At 57.4% G+C, this 20,892-nt stretch overlaps 1 protein-coding gene across 4 annotated transcripts in view; it reads right to left on the reverse strand.

The window, feature by feature from the left end:
* EVL (Enah/Vasp-like) overlaps window positions 1-20,892 on the reverse strand; it is a 146,834-nt gene that overhangs the window by 49,042 nt on the left and 76,900 nt on the right. For all 4 annotated transcript variants that reach the window (XM_066276363.1, XM_066276364.1, XM_066276361.1 and 1 more), the window contains exon 2: window positions 7,063-7,231. In XM_066276363.1, coding sequence (XP_066132460.1) covers window positions 7,063-7,231 — 169 coding nt within the window. The remainder of the gene's footprint in view (window positions 1-7,062; window positions 7,232-20,892) is intronic.

The following is a 20,892-nucleotide window of genomic DNA, read 5'->3' on the forward strand; positions in this document are numbered from 1 at the left end:
GCGCTTGCGGAGGGACTCAGGGGGCGTGGGAACTGGGGGAGGCCGCGGGGATGCAGCGGGGCGGGGGTCTGAGAGCCCTGGCGTCTGACACCACCGGTAAGCTGTGCGCTTGCGGAGGGACTCAGGGGGCGTGGGAACTGGGGGAGGCCGCGGGGACGCGGCGGGGCGGGGGTCCGAGAGCCTTGGCGTCTGACACCACCGGTAAGCTGTGCGCTTGCGGAGGGACTCAGGGGGCGTGGGAACTGGGGGAGGCCGCGGGGACGCGGCGGGGCGGGGGTCTGAGAGCCCTGGCGTCTGACACCACCGGTAAGCTGTGCGCTTGCGGAGGGACTCGGGGCGTGGGAACTGGGGGAGGCCGGTGCCGCCCAGCACACGGAAAACGTGCAGCCAGAAGAATCAGTGAAAGGAACTCACACAAGACTGCAGAGAGTGTCTGACTCACCTGCCCTGTTTACAGTGGGGAACACCGAGGCCCAGGGAGCACGAGCCACTCGCCCCAAGCTGCACAGGAAGTGAATGGCAGGACTGAACTTAGAAGCTGTGTCTATCACCAGGACTCTGTGAGACCCTGATCACCGGGATAAGGAACTGAAACCATTGGTCCTGAAATTCCCTCTGCAGTCCTAGCTCTAACCTCTGGAGCCCCAAGAGGCCCTCCGAAGGGCACACCCCGGTCTGTGAGTTCTCCGGGTTCTTGGTCACACGGGGCTGGTCTCTGCCCTGGCCGCGGCTCCTGGGATGGCCATTTCTGTCCTTTCTATGTCTCGAGTACTGACAGAAAGACTGCCCACCGCGTGCGGCCGCCTGCCAGCCAGACGCAGCCCACACAGTCAGGGCTGCTCTGAGGACAGCGTGGTGCTGGGTGCGAGGAGTAGGTGGAGGGCTCCGAGGCCAACGGTCCCGGACTACAACTCTGGCTCTATCACTTGGCAGTTGAACGACCCTGGGCAAGTCCTGACCATAGCTTCTTTATACATAAAATGAAGATAATACTATAAATCCTGCTGCACTGAATATTCTTGTCATATATCTGTGTGAACATGTGTTTCTATAGGATCGATTCTGACAAGCAGAACGGCTGGATCATTGAACGTGACCCACAAGAAATTTGTATTTTCTCTTGGAAAAGGTACTTCTCAATTGCCCTCTGAAAAGGCGAGTCCGTGCAATGAGTTTTGGATGTACGTGCAGACGACACACGCTGTGTCATCTGGAAAATCTGCTCGGAGGAGTCCAGGGACACTCAACGGGCTGACAGTTAGTCTGTACCCACCAGCAGCTCCGGCCCCTGGTTACACTGCTTAGACCATGTGCATCACGGCAAGTCCTCCGGGCTGTGGCAGAGCTTCAGGAACACCCCTCCCAACACTCCTGCCACAGGCGACCGTGTGGCTGCCTGTCGTCGCTATCAGTTACTTCCGCCTGTCCTTGAACTACACAGAAATGGATTCTTCCAGTACGTGCTGTTGCTCATTTACTCAACACAGTGTCTATGACATTCATCCGCTTAACTGCATTTATAAATAGTTAATTCTTTTTGATCGCTATATAACATTTCATCTTTTGATATACCACAAATAACTAATCATTCTCCTGTCCATAGGTATCTGTGTGGCTTCTAGCTGTTGGCTATTATGAGTAAGACTATGACTGTTTTCATACATGCCTTTCACTGGACACAGGTGTGGACTGAGCTTTGGTGGGGTCTGTCTAGCCGTTTTCTGGAGAGGCTCTATCAAGTTATACTTCCAGCTGACACCAGCAGTGTGGCACAGCGGGAAGAACCTTTTGTCTCTTCCCTTAAATTTATAAGTCGGACATCTATGATCCAACCAATGTTCCTCTGCTCAACACACAATCTTGCCCAAGAGATCCACGCATGAGCACCTCTGAAGGTGGACGTACTGGACAGGCAGGGGATGCGGGGCAGGAGGAAGGACAGGGACAGCCTCTGCGCGTGGCCCCACACTATGGCCCTGTGGAAGGTAGGGGATGTGGGACAGGAGGAAGGACAGGGGCAGCCCTGGGCGTGGCCCCCACACTATGGCCCTGTGGGAGGCAGGGGGGCAGGCTCGCTCCCTCCGTACCCTCACTGCTGTGGGAGCAGGAGCAGCAGCGGAAACACATCTAACAGCACGGTGCTGCCTGCGGCCAGAGGGCCACTGAGAACAGGAGTCGGGGCTGCTGCTCGAGGACCTGGTGCCCCGCCCCCGCCATGTGGTGGTGCCGAGACTGAGGCCACCTGACACTGTGGGGACACCTATCGCCTGGTCACCCAGGAGTCACTTTCCACATCAACCCTCCTCCACCCACAGTGAGCGGGGAGTACCATCTACAGGAAAGCCAAAGACAGCCCTCTAACGACCAGTCTGCTGACTTGTTATGACCAAAATGGTAACTGAACGAGAGGAATCCACTATCCCAAGTGCACAGAAAATGACGCTTCTCCAGGAGCCAACCTCAAGGTCGTGGAAGACTGGGATGTAAATGACGGAGAATTCGAGAGGGCAGTAATAGAGTGACTCAAGGAGCTACAAGGAAACTCAGGACAGTTTGGTGAACTCAGTAATAAAATGAATAAAAAGGAGTACTTTACCAAAGAGATGGAGACTATAAAAAAATAAGAACCAAATGAAATTCTGGAGCTGAAGAACTCAAGACATAAGATGAAGAATGTATCAGAAAGCACTGGACATAGTGCAGACCAGATAGAAGAGAGGGCCAGTGAGCATGAAGACAGAAGCTAGAGACAACTCAGGAGGAATAAGAGAGAGAACTTAAGAGTTAAAAAAGAAAAAAAAAAAGGAGCCTGACCAGGAAGTGGTGCAGTGAATAGAGTGTCAGACTGGGATGTGGAGGACCCAGATTAGAAACCTGGAGGTTGCCAGCTTGAGCGCGGGCTCATCTGGTTTGAGCAAGGCTCACTAGCTTGAGCCCAAGGTCACTGGCTTGAGTAAGGGGTTACTCGGTCTGCTGAAGGCCCATGGTCAAGGCACATATGAGAAAGCAATCAATGAAAAACTAAGGAGCCGCAACAAAGAATTGATGCTTCTCATCTCTCTCTCCCTCCCTATCTGTCCCTCTCTCTGATTCTCTCTCTGTCTCTGTCACAAAAATGAGAAAAACAGAAAAAAAGGAAAGAACTCTATGAGAACTATCTGACCCCATTAAAAAAGCAACATAAAAGGGGCATCCCAGAAGGAGAGGAGAGGAAGAGGGAAAAGAGAGCCGAATCAAAGGAATAATTGACAAGAACTTCCCAAACCTAGGGAAGGAACTGGATCTTTGAGTATGAGATGTTAACAGAACACCTAATTATCTGAACACAGAAAGACCTTCTCCAAGGTACATTCTAAACCAGGGCAGTCAACCTTTTCATACCTCCCGCCCACTTTGTATCTCTGTTAGTAGTAAAGTTTTCTAACCGCCCACTGGTTCCACAGTCATGGTGATTTATAAAGTAGGGAAGTAACTTTACTTTATAAAATTTATAAAGCAGCAAGTTAAAGCATATAATAATAATTACTTACCAAGTACTTTATGTCGGATTTTCACTGTTTGGCAGAATAAATCTTTATGAACCAACTTACTATAGTTAAATCTATCTTTTTATTTATACTTTGGTTGCTCCGCTACTGCCCACCATGAAAGCTGGAACGCCCCCTAGTGGGCGGTAGGGACCAGGTTGACTACCACTGGTCTAAACTGTCAAAAGTTAATGATAAAAAGAGGAAAAGAATTCTCGCCTGGCCTGCGGTGGGGCAGCGGATAAAGCATCGACCTGGAGCGAACGCTGAGGTTGCCGGGTCCAGGCACACAAAGGAAGCAACTACTCTAAGTTGATGCTTCCTGCTTCTCCTCCTCCCTTCCTCTCGCTAAAAATCAATAAATAAAATTAAAACACAAATTCTCAAGGCAGCCATGGAAAAAAATGACAGTAACCTACAAAGGGAATCCCCATCAGATTATTATCTGATTTCTCAGTAGAAACCTCACAGGCCAGTAGAGTGATATATTAAAAATATCGAGAGACACCACCAGCCAAGAATACCATATCCAGCAAAGTTACCCTTCAGATATGAAAGAGAAATAAAGGTCTCCCCGACAAACAAGCTACGGGAATTTACCACCACAAGACCGATTAGAAGAAGCACTGAAAGGAGCTCTCCCAGCAGGAGCACAAAGACAAGAGCACACAAAACTTCCCGAGGAGGGCGAGAGACAGACCAGGGCACAGAGGTCAGGGAGAGTACATCAGAGAGAACCACAGTCACTACAACTTGGTGATGATTCCTGTACCACTCTCCCCGTGGGATTCCTGAGGAAGGCGAGAGACAGACCAGGGCACAGAGGTCAGGGAGAGTACATCAGAGAGAACCACAGTCACTACAACTTGGTGACGATTCCTGTACCGCTCTCCCCTGGGGATTCCTGAGGAAGGCGAGAGACAGACCAGGGCACAGAGGTCAGGGAGAGTACATCAGAGAGAACCACAGTCACTACAACTTGGTGACGATTCCTGTACCGCTCTCCCCGTGGGATTCCTGAGGAAGGCGAGAGACAGACCAGGGCACAGAGGTCAGGGAGAGTACATTAGGAGAACCACAGTCACTACAACTTGGTGACGATTCCTGTACCGCTCTCCCCGTGGGATTCCTGAGGAGGGCGAGAGACAGACCAGGGCACAGAGGTCAGGGAGAGTACATTAGGAGAACCACAGTCACTACAACTTGGTGACGATTCCTGTACCGCTCTCCCCGTGGGGTTACGGTGAGCTGAAACGGAAGTGCTCTGTGAGGTACAGGAGATCCCTATGTGGGAATAAAGCCAGGAATCTGTTCCCCTTAAACCGTGAGAGCTTTTAACCCACACTGACTGGAAAACAGACCTGGGAGAATTAGTCTCTTCCCCCGCGGCTCATAAATGTTACTGTGAGCCGGGTGCCCCGCCATGGTCACTAAGGCCTTGCTTTCCCGAGCCTCTTTGATGTTCCTAGCTAACATGCGCCTCCATCTGGGGGCAGTCTCAACCACGTTCTAGAGACCTGCACCTTGAACATGCAGTTCCCAGTGCAAGGCTGTGCTGGCGCTTCTCTGTTACCAAGCTGGAGTCAACACAGCCTCTCTGAATTTACCTAGAAGACCACTGACCACAGTGGCCAGCCTCCCGGCGTGGGGAGAAGCCCTCTCCCCAATGAGCCCCAAGATGTGCGGTTTCCTCTGCAGGAGGCAGTGAGGCCTCGAGACTCCCGAGAACCAGGTGCACGATGGTTCCCGGGAAGCCTGTTCTCCGGTCCCGGGCCCTTCCCAGCACACCGTGCTGCCATCCCAGCGTGCCCCGAAGGGGGGGGGAGCCTAGAGGCATGGGGGGCACAGCAAACTGGTCATAATAAAGGCAATCACTCAGGGAACACCCTCATGCTTCAGACACCGTGCTGCCATCCCAGTGTGCCCCGAGGGGGGGGGAGCCCAGAGGCATGGGGGGCACGGCAAACTGGTCATAATAAAGGCAATCACTCAGGGAACACCCACCATGCTTCAGACACCGTGCTGCCATCCCAGCGTGCCCCGAAGGGGGGGGGAGCCCAGAGGCATGGGGGGCACGGCAAACTGGTCATAATAAAGGCAATCACTCAGGGAACACCCACCATGCTTCAGACACTGTGCTAGGTAACGGACCTTTGTCAAAGGCGAGTGCCAGGGTGGAATGACAGTGCCGTCCCTGACCCAGGGCTGTTAGGGAAACGTAGGATGCCTTGGTTGTCACCATAATCGGGACTAAGGGTGCTACGTGCCCTTCAGTGAAGGCTGCAGTGTGCCCCCCCACCCCAGAGGCAGAGGCAGAGGCAGACCAATGACTTAGCGGAGCAGGGGAGCAGCTGGAGAAGGTTCCTAGCAGTAGGGCTCACCACCAGGGGAAGGGATGCCTCTGAAGGTACCAGGAGTTCAGGTTAGACAGACCGCCTTTCATCAGGGGTCCTGAAGGGGGATGTCCCTTTTGGCCACAAGCATCTGAGACTTAATCGGGCTATTCTGGCCAAAGCAGAAACACATTCAACTGGCAACCCACTAAAAATAGGGTCTTAGGTTTCTGTTCTCTCTTTTCTAATTGCTAACATGCTGATTCTTACAGATAGCAGCTGGCCTGCTCTCAGCTCAGCCAAGGCTCGACCAACAAAGGGTGCCAGGAGATGCTCTTAGGTAAGAGTGTTCCAGAGCTGCGGAAACTACAGACCTGTTGATTTCACTGCTAAAAACGTCCCCGTCAGCTTCTAAGAAGAGAACTGGAGGGGAGCGCTGAGGTGCTAACCAAAGTCCCTGTGGTCAGGCCACACAGCCCTTTCTCCACGTCTATTTTGGTAAAGGTCACATCGGACGGCTCCGTCTTAGTGGTGTGCCCACGACTACTCCTGACGTGGGTGGACTTCGCCTGTGTTTGCAAAGTCACTTACCAGTACTCTCACCAACCCTCGCGTCCGATGTGTCCAGGGGGTGCTGTAAGGGAGAGAAACGACCCCAGGGTCCTCAAACCTCCCTGACAGTCCTTCCAGAGGGAGCCTCACGGCGCTGATGGACCAAGGACCCTCACTGTCGTATCACTGATGGGTGTGGAGGCACAGACTAAAACTAACATATTTGTGTAACGTATTTTTCAAAGCTGTTTCACGTCCGTTATTTTATTCCAATGTGACAATAACACAGTGAGGTCTGCAGGGCACGGACGACTGTCTCTACGCGTCAGATGTGACAAAGTGTTCAGCAGACAGCTCGAGGTCTACCGTGGTGTATGAGAACATGGAGTCAGAACTTGAACCCAGATCTTCTGTCTCTAAACCTTTTTTTTTTTAATTTATTGATATTTTTAGAGAGAGGAAGAGAGCGAGAGACAGTGCCCTGTCCGGGGATCAGACAGGAAACCTCTGTGCTTTGGGGCAGCTTCTATAACCTACCAGCCATCCTGCCAGGCCGACCCCAAATCTTGACCTTACTGTTTTTGCCTCCTTCCACTAGAGGTCTCCGTGCGCCTGTGCGCGGGGCGGGGCGGGGCGGGCCCGGCACTCACCTGCTGGTCCTGCAGCTTCACTCCGACCACCCTGAAGGTGCTGCTGGCAGTGTTGTGGTAGATGTTGATCCGGCTGAACCCCTGCTGGCCAGGCTTGATCGGTACCCATTTCTTACTGGTGTCGTCGTAGACCATCACGGAAGCCCGGGCTTGGCAGATACTCTGTTCACTGCAGAGCAAGAGAAAACTTAAGTGTCAGCGGCGGCCACAAGGGATGGGAGCTGGCTTGGCCCTTTTCTGAATGAGAGGGCAACTGCTGTTGGACGCAAAGAAACCTCCCTCCTGCCAGGCCCCCCACCGGTCTGCGGCAGGGCTGCCCTGTGAGGAGACGGGCTCTCCCTCTCCAGAGACCACGGGCAGTGCAGAGGAGTTTTCTGTGCCCAAACTGCAGATGGCTGGGAAGAGACTCCCAGCTTCCCTCTCAGGGGTAAAGGTGCTTGAATATGAAGAGTCACGATCACAACTGGCCAACTGTCTGCAGTCCTCTAGGCACAGTGTTCAACGAGGCCACGCATGAAAGCATGTAAGTGTCACAACCTGTGAAGTGGCCACTATGACCCCCAATTCGTAGAGGAAGAAAACAGTGGCTTAGAGACTCAGAAAGATGTACACGAGTTCACAAGGTGTTCAGTGATGAAAAACCCCAGGATTTCCCACCAGTTCTGTGTGACTCTGGGGCACACGACAGAGACAGCACCCCTCACCAGCCCTGACCAAAGGCCCGGTCTGTGGCACTGCGCTGGGCGCCACCAGGGCGCTGTGTAGACAGCACCCCTCACCAGCCCTGACCGAAGGCCCGGTCTGTGGCACTGCGCTGGGGCGCCACCAGGGCGCTGTGTAGACAGCACCCCTCACCAGCCCTGACCGAAGGCCCGGTCTGTGGCACTGCGCTGGGCGCCACCAGGGCGCTGTGTAGACAGCACCCCTCACCAGCCCTGACCGAAGGCCCGGTTTGGGACACTGCGCTGGGGCGCCACCAGGGCGCTGTGTAGACAGCACCCCTCACCAGCCCTGACCAAAGGCCCGGTCTGGGACACTGCGCTGGGGCGCCACCAGGGCGCTGTGTAGACAGCACCCCTCACCAGCCCTGACCAAAGGCCCGGTCTGGGACACTGCGCTGGGGCGCCACCAGGGCGCTGTGTAGACAGCACCCCTCACCAGCCCTGACCAAAGGCCCGGTCTGTGGCACCGCGCTGGGGCGCCACCAGGGCGCTGTGTAGACAGCACCCCTCACCAGCCCTGACCAAAGGCCCGGTCTGGGACACTGCGCTGGGGCGCCACCAGGGCGCTGTGTAGACAGCACCCCTCACCAGCCCTGACCAAAGGCCCGGTCTGTGGCACCGCGCTGGGGCGCCACCAGGGCGCTGTGTAGACAGCACCCCTCACCAGCCCTGACCAAAGGTCCGGTCTGTGGCACCGCGCTGGGGCGCCACCAGGGCGCTGTGTAGACAGCACCCCTCACCAGCCCTGACCGAAGGCCCGGTCTGTGGCACTGCGCTGGGGCGCCACCAGGGCGCTGTGTAGACAGCACCCCTCACCAGCCCTGACCAAAGGCCCGGTCTGGGACACTGCGCTGGGGCGCCACCAGGGCGCTGTGTAGACAGCACCCCTCACCAGCCCTGACCAAAGGCCCGGTCTGTGGCACCGCGCTGGGGCGCCACCAGGGCGCTGTGTAGACAGCACCCCTCACCAGCCCTGACCAAAGGTCCGGTCTGTGGCACTGCGCTGGGGCGCCACCAGGGCGCTGTGTAGACAGCACCCCTCACCAGCCCTGACCAAAGGCCCGGTCTGGGACACTGCGCTGGGGCGCCACCAGTGCGCTTGTAGACAGTGAAACACCCGGGCTCATTCTAAAGAACAGAGAGCAGCAAACCGACACACAGGTGCTGATCCTCCTGTGCTGAGCACGCTTCCTAACCAGCTACGTCACCTGTTCAGAACGTGAGAGAAAACCGGGCTGGAGGCAAGAGGAGCCCCTGGGGAGAGGACACAGTCACCGCCACAGGCAGGCGCTCCTGCCACTGAGCTCCCCAGGAGCCGCCGGCCTCCTTGTTCGCAGAGGTGCCTAACGATCGCAAAGCTTTACTTCCTCTCCTCAGTGCGTGAGGACCCCCACGCCAAAGCAGTGCCCGACAGCTGGGAGGCGTGGCCGTATCAGAAAGGGAGGCCGGCCACATGAACACAACTGAGTTTGAATTAGAAACAAAAGTTCAAGCCCAACAGTTTGGGCCCAATTAGTTCAGTAGAAGCAGAAGCGTGTACAATAGGCCCTGGACAGTTATCTCAGTAGGTCAGAGTCGTCCTTGAAACAGCAAGGTTGTGGGTTTGATTCCCAGTCAGGGCACACACAGGAAGTGACCAGGAAGCCACAACTGAGCACAACAACATCTGAATGCTTCTCTCTCTCTCCCTTTCTCCCTCTGTCTCTCCAAGGTCGATTAATATGTAAAAAAAAGTGTGTACAATAATGGATGGGTGTAAAAATGAGGCCAAGCTGTAGGGAAAGGTCACATTACCATGTTTAATGCAGGGAAACAAAATATTCTGAAAGGGTCCCACTGCCCAGCTGCAGTGGTTACTGGGTGACAGTCACTGGCTCTAGGAGCCTGGCCCTCAGTGACTTGGCCACGTCTGCCCGGGCGACGCGGCCAGTGCCTGGGCGTCCTGAGGCTGAGCCTCCTCGGGACCCAGCGGCCTGGCTCCCCGGGGACGTGGATGGCAGAGGGTCCAGGGCACAGAGGACCATCACCCTGGCAGTGACTCGGTGGGCAGGGCGTCCACGAGCCTTTGCACACGAGTCCTCACGTCACCTTCCACGAGCCTCTCTGTGCCTGACGGTTGTCCAGCCAGGGACTTCACGTGCCAGTGCTGGGTCACAAGCCCACTCGGGAAGCCTGCTGGGCCTCAAACCTGCTGCAGGCCCGGCTCTGCTCTGGGTTTGCGGTCCAGCGGACGCTCAACAGCAGCCGTGCAAGCCTCGTGCTGGGGGCTCTGTCCGTGGACAGGTATGTCAGCAGTGACTCGTAAGGACTTTTGTGTGCAATTGTGCCACATCTTCTTTCCGGAAGTCACTGCTCATTTAACAAACATGTAAGGGGACATCAGGGACAAGCTCAAGAGGCCCGGTCCTCCCAGAAGAGAGCCATGATACCGCTGGCAGGGTGGAAGGTGCAAAAAGACCCAGCACGTGCTTCACACTCCCTGCCTCTGGAGCCGGAAATCGCGTCTTTGCAGAGAATGCTCTTGGGAGGAGCCCCCCCCCCCCCCCCCCCCCCCCCCCCCCGCCAGCTAGGTCTCCTGGGCCCCGTCCTATTGAAGTCTGGTAGAATTAAACTGCGTGCAGAATCAGACAGACCGTGGCTGACACCATAGTTTCTTCCCTCACTCTCCTCTAGCGAGTCCTGGTTCATCCCGTTCTGTGTCTGGGTCCCAAGACTGGATGGACCATTGCCTCTGAGTCTGACAAGCACGGACGCCAGGGAGTCTGTGTGACAGTCACTGCCCTCAGCGAGCCCACAGCCACTCAGGAAATGAGACAGATGGTTACACACCCCACTCAGCCTGGGGGGGGGCTGGGGGACTGAGGGGGTGGGGGAGCTGCGGGAGCCTTTCTGAAGAAATGCTGAGCGCCTGAAGACGAGGAGCTTTCAACCCAGGTGAACTCAGGAAGGGGGTGTGAGCTCCTGGGTGAGGGGCACCAGGCGGAAAGGCGGGGTGGCAGGAAGGCCAGGAGGCAGGGTAGCAGGGTGGCACAGAGGCAGGGTGGTGGGGTGGCAAGGAGGCTCAGTGGCAGGGTGGCGGGGTGGCAGGAAGGCCAGGAGGTGGGGTGGCAGGGTGGCAGAAAGGCAGGGTGGTGGAGTGGCAGGGAGGCAGGAAGGCCAGGAGGCGGGGTGGCAGGCTGGCAGGGCCAGGTGCTGTGTGGAGCACGCACGTGGGCCCAGGCACCCGCACCCACACACCCTCCAGGGGAGCCTGGTGGAGATGCTGAGCTCCCCACTGCTGTGCTTGCCCTTGTAGGTGCTCACACACCAATAGCTATTTTTCTCATTGTAATAATAGCCACAGGTTCCTTTTTCTGTTGTTGTTTTTAATATTTCAGGTTCAAATTAAACTTGTGGTTAACCAAAATACCCTGTTTCTCCCACCCCCCACGTGAACAGTGCTCGTCTACCTCTGCTTATTTTATTCCCACCAGCAAAACCCATGTGCAACACAACACTAGTTTAACCTGCTTCAGGTTTGTCTGGCTTATTACCCCTCTGGGGTTTTGTTTGTTTTAAGGAAGTCTTGGTGTCACCCAGCCTCAGCAGGGCCCCTGGGCTCTGACCGGCCAGCCGCCTTTTCCACACCTCCGCTCGGACAGGATGCCAACTGCCTGACACACAGACCCAAGGGTGTCCTCAACTTCCTTTGTCTAACTCACGTATCGTTTGAGGAGAGTAAGTTTGAGAGACAAACATTCTCTTTTTAAAAATATTATTTTTGAATGACTGAAAACCACGAGCATACAGAATTCCTCTCCCACCGTGAGAAAGGCTGCTCCTAGGCCCTCCGCGTGGTCGTGCGTCGGCGCCCGTGCAGATAGACCCGCCTCAGTGCCCCAGCGCTGGGCTCCGAGGAGCGCCGAGCCACGCGGGCTGGAGGACAGCCACGTCTGCTTCTCACGAGGGCTGTGCCTCTGACAAGTGCTTTCAGGTGCTCAAAACAACCAGCCGGTAAGTGGGGAACACTGGTCAGAATACACTGCTTGGTTTGTGCTTCCGGTGCCGAATACCAGATCGATGGACTTTCCCCGGGGCCCCAGCGGGCTTCTGGGAGCAGTTTCCTCATCTGTCGGAAGTCCGCGTCTGTCAGCCGGTCTAACCATTCTGGAAAGCGCAGGCCTGCCCCCCCGGAGGCCGTTTCTCGCACCCCCTCTCCCTACCTGACCAGGGGAGAGTCTGTGACTCGGCCCCAGGCTGACGGGCACAAGCCCAGCCACTCTCTCCTGTGCACAGTCCCCTCGAGCCTGTTCCCACCCACGGGTCCCTCCGGGGCTCTTCCAGGCACTCAGTACAAGACACTCGAGGAGCAGAGTGTAAGTTCATGAGTCAGGGCAGATGGGTATAAGGCCAAAGAGGGGACAGACAGGAAGAGGGCTAACCACAGACTTGCTGGGGACATGTGCCCAGGGCTGAGCTTGGGCGAGGCACAGCCAGGCCTCCAGGAGATGCCCTGGGCTCCTCACTGCATTCCCCGTGGCCTCCTTATCTCTGAACTCACCAGCCTGTCCTGCGACCCAACCTCCACACAGGCATCCGTCTGCCCCTAGAGCGTGGGCTCCTGGGGGCAAGGACCCTTGTTTCCCATTGCAAACCCAGGCCCTGTGTGTTGCAGACACTAACAACGGCTTGCTGACCGTGAGAAGTCATTTATGACTGTGTGCCCATGGAGACAGGCCTCTGAAAACCCTACTCCACTTATTCTCAGGGCGAGCTCAGCCAGCAAACACCAGAATCTGTCAGAGGGCCTCCAGTACTGTCTCGCCATGGCCTGGGATTGGGGAGTCAGGAAGCCACAGCCCTACGGGTGGGCCTGCTGCATCACGCAGGGAGGGAGGCCCGGCTGCCTGGCAGGTCCGCTGCTGCTGTGCGGGTGCACTGGGCCCGCCCGCCCAGGCCCGGGCAAGGGGACCGGTGGGCTGCCCTCCTTGGCCCCTCTGCAGGGTCGGCCGGGAGCCACATTCCTTTTGCCGGGATGTCTCCTGGGAAGAGTCCCCAGCACCGGAAGCTTCCACTCAGCCCACTGCCTGCTCCTGGTGGCCCCTTCAGCTGGAACAATCCAGCCCTCTGATGGCGTCTCCCCAGCAGGAGTGTGAACCTGGTCTGCCCGGGACGGGACGGAGGGATGTCACCACCTCACCCCGCCGTGGTGCCCAAGGGTGCTTCTCTGCTCTCTCTCCGCTCACACTCTCACTGAGTCAATGCCGACGACAACCTCATTTCCGAGGGTCTCTCCTACCGGACCCCCCTCACTTCGCTGGTTCCCCGTTCATCTCTCCGGTGGCTCCTGTCCGCTCCCTTCGCAGGCTTCGCTCGACTCACTGCCTACGGCGGGGGCTCTGACTCAGGGTCCACGGGAAGGCTGAGGGCCTGTTGAGAATCCCTGACGATCATTTACAAAAGTAGCAAACAGGTGTTTTCTCAAGTGGGCTTTTTACCGTGTTCTCACCGAGTCTTTGCTCCAGATGGATTTCAACACCACCTAAACCTTTGTGTCCCCCACGTGAAGCCCACAGAACCGCCCTCCCTGCACTCCGTGCCCGTGGCTCCCAGAACCGTGTGCACTGCAGGAACCAGGGAAGGTGCTCGTCAAACATGGCTCAGACCGCTCTTCAGGAGGGCGGCTTCAGAAGTCTCAGGGGCCTGGGCCTCCGGGCTGATCTGATGGACGTGGTCCCTGAAGGGAACTTGAGAAGCCTAACTCTCAAAGCTTTTCACGGCTCTTCTACCCGCGGCGGGAGTTCACGTGATCACTGACAACACTGTCGAATCCCACACAGATACCGCTCGGGCCCTGACCTTTCTTCTAAGCTGTGGAACCATATTTCCCACTACCGATGCGTACTACCAGCTGGACGCACCTCAGAGACCTCGCCCCTCAGCCTGCCGGAGACAGAAAGCATTCTGTCACCACCCCCTACCTAGTCTCCAGGGTCCCACACCGGGAAGCCACCGCTCTCTGCCCCACCAGCCCCCTGGGCCGCTGGGCCCTGCTCCTCCCCCTGCATCTTGGCCTGTCCCGGCCCCGCCCTCTCTCACCCAGACCTCCCACGGCTCTCTGCCACCCCAACCCCCTGGGCCCTGCTCCTCCCCCTGCGTCCTGGCCTGTCCAGGCCCGTCCTCTCACACCCAGACCTCCCACTGACTTCTCTTCCTGCCTCTGGGCTCAGGTCGCAAGGCCCCCAGCCCACCCTCCACCACAGCCCCCGGAAAGAGCTTCAGACAACACACACCTGCTGTGCCTTGTCTCCTGGGAACTGCGCTGCTTACCAGCTAGGGACCTCAGCTTCCTCATTTGTATCTAATCTTTATCTGTCCTTATCTCTCCTTATCTTCTCAATGGGGTGGTGGTGGGAATGGAATCTCGGAGCACCTCACTACCCAGTGCCCAACAGCACTGAGGAGGGTGAGTCCCGTTAGCACAGCCCCTTGGCAGGCCTGGCGGCCCGTCACGATCTATCTGGTCCTTGCCGACCTGTTCACAGCTGACCCACCAACCCGGGGCTTCGTATGGTGAATATACTCACGGGCCCCCCGACAGACCCAAATCTCTGTGGCCTCTGTTCTGACTCCCGCCGTTCCCTCTGCTTGAGATGCTTTTCCAGCCTAGCCTGCCAGTAACTCCTCACCCTCAAGACTGAAGAGACGTATCACCCCTTCAGAAAGTCCCCCTGAAGCCCAGGCTGGGTGGGAGGGTGCTCTGAGCCCTGTGAGCGTGCCCTCTGCCTCAGCTCCCTACCAGCTTTCACGGCAGGGCACGGCCACACCATGACTTCAGGTCCCTCTGCTGGACCCGAGCGCCATCAGGGCAGGGGACACTTCCTCAGGACAGGCTCCTCGCAGGCTGACCGAGGGCTGAGGCCGCAGCGCCCTTCCAGCCTGTTGAGTCGGGGGCATGCTGAAAGCACAGGGCAGTTCTCCGCTGGCCCCAGGAGCCTCCCTGCGTGCTCTCCAGGGACACTATGCTGTCCATACCGAGTGCTGCAGATCAGCGAGGGGCGGGCCGTCTGTCTCCACAGCCTAGCCAGCGGGCCCTGAGACCGGCTCTGGCAGCAAACGCATCCTCCGGACATCTGGGCTAATTAAAATGACTTTCTGGTGTTGCTCCAGACATTAAAGCAGAAAGAGGTACCCCCTGCCTAACGGGCTTTCTCCTTCCCACAGCCACAGGTTCGCACCTCGCCACTTCTCAGAGCTTGGGCCAGCCTCACTGCCGTCAGAAAGAGCTGCTCTCATCCCACCTAAAACCACCCAGAGAAAGGCACTCCGCTAGGCTCTGGGAAGGAACGTGCTCTGTCTCTGCCCTTCAAGGAGGTTACGATCTGGCAGGAAAAAGTTACAAAATGTGTCCATGATGGTGCCATTGTAGAAAAAGGACAGGGTTCTTTCCGGGGGAGGAATTCTCATTTGCAAAACAAGTGAACAGAATGTAAGTATTTTTCTATGTGAAGGTGCCCAGTATGCAGCAGGTGCCAATGCACCTATGTGCCCGACAGGTGTGTCTCTGCCCCCAGCCCCAGGCCAAGGCCGTGTGTGCCTGTGCGGTAGCTGCTGAGAGCTCTTCTTCTTCCCGAGACTCTGATTTCTGCGGCAGGCCCTGGTCTGAGCACCAGGCTCCCCTCTGCGCCCTCCTTAGCATAGCCTGGTGCCTCCTCCACCGTAACAGGCACGGGCCCAGTGGCAGCCGAGAGAATGAGCGAGTGAGGGACGAGTGGGAGGCCCGAGAGAAGTGGCTATAAATACATGTTTCCAGAGCCAAGCAGAAACAGCGCCAGACTCTGAGGCGGTCTGTGAAGTCCTGACTTGTTTACTTTCAGCGTACAAGCCCGAAAGTGAACTTGAAAAGCAGCTGAGAGTCAGAGCAGCCGGCACCCAAGAGCGCAGGCTCTGGACACCTGTCTGGGGTTCCGTCCTGGGTGCGCTCGCGCTGACCTGCCGGCACTGGGCTGAGACCAGCGGGGGACAGCGCCACGGTCCTCCCCTTCGCCCAGTTCCAAGTCCGCTCTGAGGCACACCTACCTGGTCAGGACAGCCAACCCTTTCTGACCACTGCCTTCCCAAGGTGGTCAGGGACCAGACAGAGGTATGGTGGTCACACGGCCCAGGAGCATCTCATCTCCCAAATGCTGCCAGGGACAGGGACAGGGACAGGGTGGGGGAGGGAAACGAAGGGAGCCTGGCCTGGCCTGGCGTCTGCTAGCCCCGGGACCTCAGGGGAGGGAGTGCGTGGCTGTGTAAAACAGGGCGACGATCTTCCTTGACCAGCTCTGGCACCCGCTGGAGCTCGAATCAAACCGAGGTGACCGAGTGCAGTTAACTACCGAGTACCACAGCACCCAGGCTGCTGTCGTGACCGAGCGGGTGTTGGCCCGAGTCACAACATCCGCACGAGGTGAGACCCAGGCGAGGCCAGTCTGAAGCGTCCCGTGTGTCTCCTGCAGAGCCGTCCCGAGGGCCGTCAGGTCCCGTCTGCGGGGCGCCCAGGCTGAGCCCGCCTACCGCCAGGGCTGACCCCCGCCAGGGCTGTCCCCCGCCAGAGCTGTCCCCCGCCAGGGCTGAGCCCGTCCCCCGCCAGGGCTGAGCCCGTCCCCCGCCAGGGCTGTCCCCCGCCAGGGCTGACCCCCGCCAGGGCTGAGCCCGTCCCCCGCCAGGGCTGTCCCCCGCCAGGGCTGACCCCCGCCAGGGCTGAGCCCGTCCCCCGCTAGGGCTGTCCCCCGCCAGGGCTGTCTCCCGCCAGGGCTGTCCCCCGCCAGGGCTGTCCCCTGCCAGGGCTGTCCCCCGCCAGGGCTCAGGCCCGCCTTCTGCACGGGCTCTCCTCTCTCCAGCCCCTCCTCCTGTGTCTGTCACCTCCTGGGAGAGACTTCCACCCCCACTGAAAACACTGCTGCTTAATGACTTTTCTTCACACCATTACTGTACTTGCCACTGTATGGACGGCCTGCTGATCTCTCTCTCCGTGAGCAGGTGTTTGCTCCTCCTGCTCCGTTTGGGGGTTTGCTCATGTCTGCAGCCGCAGTGACAGGGACCTAGTCATCTCACCTCCATTCTCTTTGGATACATGCTTGCTGCTGAGCTTGCGAGGTATCTTATTTTTCAGCCTTCAAGGATTCTTTGGGGGGTGGAAGGCTCACCTGAGGTCTGGCCTCCCTTGTTCTCTCTCTCTCTCTCTCTTCCTGCATTCATTTGAAAAGTAAACCAAGACCACACCCCATCTCCTGAGAACCAACTACATACCAAATATGTTCCCGTGTCTCGGACTTCAGACAAAATGCAGCCTGCCCTTGAATAGAGGTGTGGTCTCCGTCAGCGGGAGGGCCCGCGTGCACACACGCAACGTCCACAGTGCCCAGGTGCGTGCCAAGGGCTACGGGTACGAGGAGGACATGCTGCATCCTGCCAGGGAGGAGCGAGCCATTTCGGGCTGAGGACACAGCCTCGACGGGCTAGGCGGGAGAGCGCAGCGTCCTCAGCAATCGCCTTGGGGCTCCCGCCCCGGCTCAGGGCTCCGTCCGTGGGAAGGAAAAGACCTCCATTACGGGTGTCACCACCAGGTCCCAATTCAGTGACCGAGAAACAGACTGGGAATCGCAGCCTTGTCAGAGCCAAGGGATATCGGGAAGAATTTTTCTGGCCGGGGGAAAGAGCCTGGAGAGGGGGCTGCGTCCCCACGTCCTGTGGCTCTGTCTCCACGGGGTGGGGGCCGGGCCGAGAGCACAGGCCCTGCCCTCTGCTGTACAGCAGGGATGTCCCGTTCCACTTAGCCAAGCAGTTTTACTGCGCATGACAGCGCTTCTTACACCATTTTTTCCAGAACTATCTGAGAGCGAGTTGTGGATAGTGTACTTCAAGCCTAAGGTTCCTAAAGTGTCCAGCCTACATTCTTTTTAAAATAATGACATTCTAATATGTAGTTTAGATAGCATTACTACACCTATGAAAATTAATAACCTACCCAATTTTCCCTAAAAGGGTTAAATTTTTATGGCTCCAGGACCCGTTCACATTTGGGTTGTCTCCTCACTCCTTAGAGATGGAACGTTAGGCTTTGTGTCACTGATACTGGTCTGCGTGTGAGAGTTCGGGCCACCTGCTGTGTAGGCTGTCCCTGCTCCGCACTGTTTCCCCGCGATGAAACTCGGTGTGCACAGCGAGAGTGCACCGCGGCTGACAGGGACCGGCCCTGTCACATCCCGTCGGCCCGCACCGCACCGACGCGAGCTGCCTTCCCCGAGAGCCGGCGGACGGAGGGCGGGGTCGCCAGGCTGCGCCGACGGGAAGGCACATTTCCTCTTGGCAACTAGTCAACCGTCCACACGGGACCTTTTCCCTTCATGAGAACAGGCCTGAGGCAGGTTTGCTGTTACGTCCTAAACTTAAAATGCTGTTCTGACATACTCTCTCTAGGCCTGTGAGACGGTTCCCTGATGCCGCCCCTCGGTCTAGGGCCCACGATGGTGCCACCTGCTGTGGGTCAGTTCAGGAGAAGCCCCCGCACCCTCTGCCCAGGTCCCGGAGCCCCTCCCCCCCAGCGGGGCCACGGTCTCCAACATGCACCCTGTGGCCCAGTCAGATCACTGGACACAGCAGTGGTTCTCAAAGCTTCTTAGTCTCAGGACTACGTTACACCCATAAAAATTTGAGGGTATCACCAAGCTCTGGTCTGTGTCAGTAACATCTGTCCATAGGTGCACCATATTTGAAATTAAAACTGAGAATATTTTATAACACAAGCATACATTTCATTATTTGCCATAGTCACCGAGTCAACACGTATCACATAGCCTCTGGAAAATTCCACTGTGCGCTCACGAGGTGAGACAAAGGCAAGTAACGTCTCAGTGTCGTTATAAATGTAGTGTTGACTCATTGACTCCTACAAGGAAGGGTAGGTCTCCTGACCACATTTTGAGAGCTGTTGTGTTATAATGATGAAAACAGTAAGTTAAATTTGCACATATCAACATGCAGAAACTCGAATGGTGACGTTTAAGCCCCACTTTTTTTGTGAGCATTAGAATGAAAGCCTCTAGGCAAATGAAGAGTAAATTCAGTGTTAAACCCTGACCTCTTCCTTTCCATCCAAACCGGCGGGGAGGGTCAGACCGCCACATTGCGTGCAAGGAGGATGCCTGCCTTTTCTCCACCGCGGTGCCCGTCCCAGATGCCTGGACAGCTGGTCTCCAGTTCTCTGGGAAGTCTGGTGGAGTCTGGGGCAAACATCCCCCCAGCAGTTGGGCGAGTCCGATCTTCGAGTGACGCTGTCTCACACCACTTCCCACACATTCCTTCAAGGCCCCAGTGTGGGCCTCGCTGTGGGGGCCATCTGATCGGCCACGTGGACACTGGGGCTACTATCACAGATTCCAAGTCGTGCCTGTGTCCCCACAGTCTGTGACTGGGACCCCTTGTGGAAGGGGAACAGGTTTTAACACAGCACTGGGACAGCTGTAAAGAGCTGGCCAGCTGGGGACTGGGCAGTATGCTCCTCTCTGAGGGGCATTTCCAGCCTGGGGTGAGGCCTGGCTGAGCCCCAGCTAACACCCCTGCCCCACCACGGCGATTCGGCTCAGCTCAACAGCCCTGAGCGAGAACACAGCGTTTACCAGGTGCAGGGACGGACAGACGTGAGTGACAGCACGTCCTGCCCTGGAAGAGTCTCAGCAGGGAAGGGAGACGGGGAAAGAACAGACGAGGGACAGACACATGCACGGCGTGACAGAAGGACAGAGGGGGTCTCTCTGGGTCTCATGGCGTCGACAGTGTGAAGTCAGAGATTGCAAAGGGTCAGAGAGCTCAGGAGGCCTTGATTCTAATGCTGACTGCAACTCTGGGCAAGTTCCCTCGCGAGACTACAGCTATGCCTGGCTGCTGGGGACACAGGACACCCGGCCTCAATTCCCAACTGTCCGTGGTCCCACATGACCCGGAATGCGCAACCTAACTTTGCTGACCCTTGTTTTCTTATCTAAAAAACAGAAATAACAGCATCACATCTGCGAGACGAGGATTAAATGCAAAGTACACAAAACAATTAGCAAAATGGTTGGCACGTGACACCCCAATGGGCAGCTGTTGTTCTTTCTCCCCTTTCAGGGTTCAGTTACCTAGGAGAAGCCACGGGACCAGACGGATTCTCACCCATGTCTGCGGGGACCCCTGAGGGACAGCACAACACGCTCTCCAGAGATAACCGAGAGCAGCGTGGTAATGCAACTCAGCGCAAGGCCCCGGGACGCACTGGACCACAGACGGAGGAGTTCCAGGAAGCTCTCCCAATGACCTGGCTACGCGTCCCTGGGGAAGAGAAACTGGACAACACGACCTCTGAGGGCTTGGCTGGTTGTAAACTTCTGGGACTCAGACTCACTCGTGAGGACAAGACATCAGAGGGAACACCAGCGGCTCTTACCGACCGCCTCCCAAACCTCCTGCAGACAGGGGCAGAGGTGTGGGCTGGAGGCACGGCGGGGACCCAGACTGGGAGACCCGCAGGACAGTGGGGCGGGGTGGGAGCTGGGGGCACGGCGGGGACCCAGACTGGGAGACCGCAGGACAGTGGGGCGGGGTGGGAGCTGGGGGCACGGCGGGGACCCAGACTGGGAGACCCGCAGGACAGTGGGGCGGGGTGGGAGCTGGGGGCACGGCGGGGACCCAGACTGGGAGACCGCAGGACAGTGGGGCGGGGTGGGAGCTGGGGGCACGGCGGGGACCCAGACTGGGAGACCGCAGGACAGTGGGGCGGGGGCAGTGCCCTGGGCCCCTGCGCCTTCGCTCCCGAGAGCAAGTGCAGCACTGTCGGCCACTGCCCTGAGGCGCCACGCCAGGAGGCCACTGGGCAGCCCCAGGGGTAAATGGTTACTTAAACTCAGCCATGTAATACATGTGTGCTGCCAGGCAGTGGTTTAGGCATTGACTGCAGGCATCCCCAAACTACGGCCCACGGGCCGCATGTGGCCCCCTGAAACCATTTATATAGCTCCTGCCGCACTTCGGAAAGGGGCATCTCTTTCACTGGTGGTCAGTGAGAGGAGCACAGTATGTGGCGGCCCCCCAACGGTCTGAGGGACAG

The sequence above is a fragment of the Saccopteryx bilineata genome, chromosome 4, assembly GCF_036850765.1.
Source record: "Saccopteryx bilineata isolate mSacBil1 chromosome 4, mSacBil1_pri_phased_curated, whole genome shotgun sequence".
NCBI lineage: Eukaryota > Metazoa > Chordata > Mammalia > Chiroptera > Emballonuridae > Saccopteryx > Saccopteryx bilineata.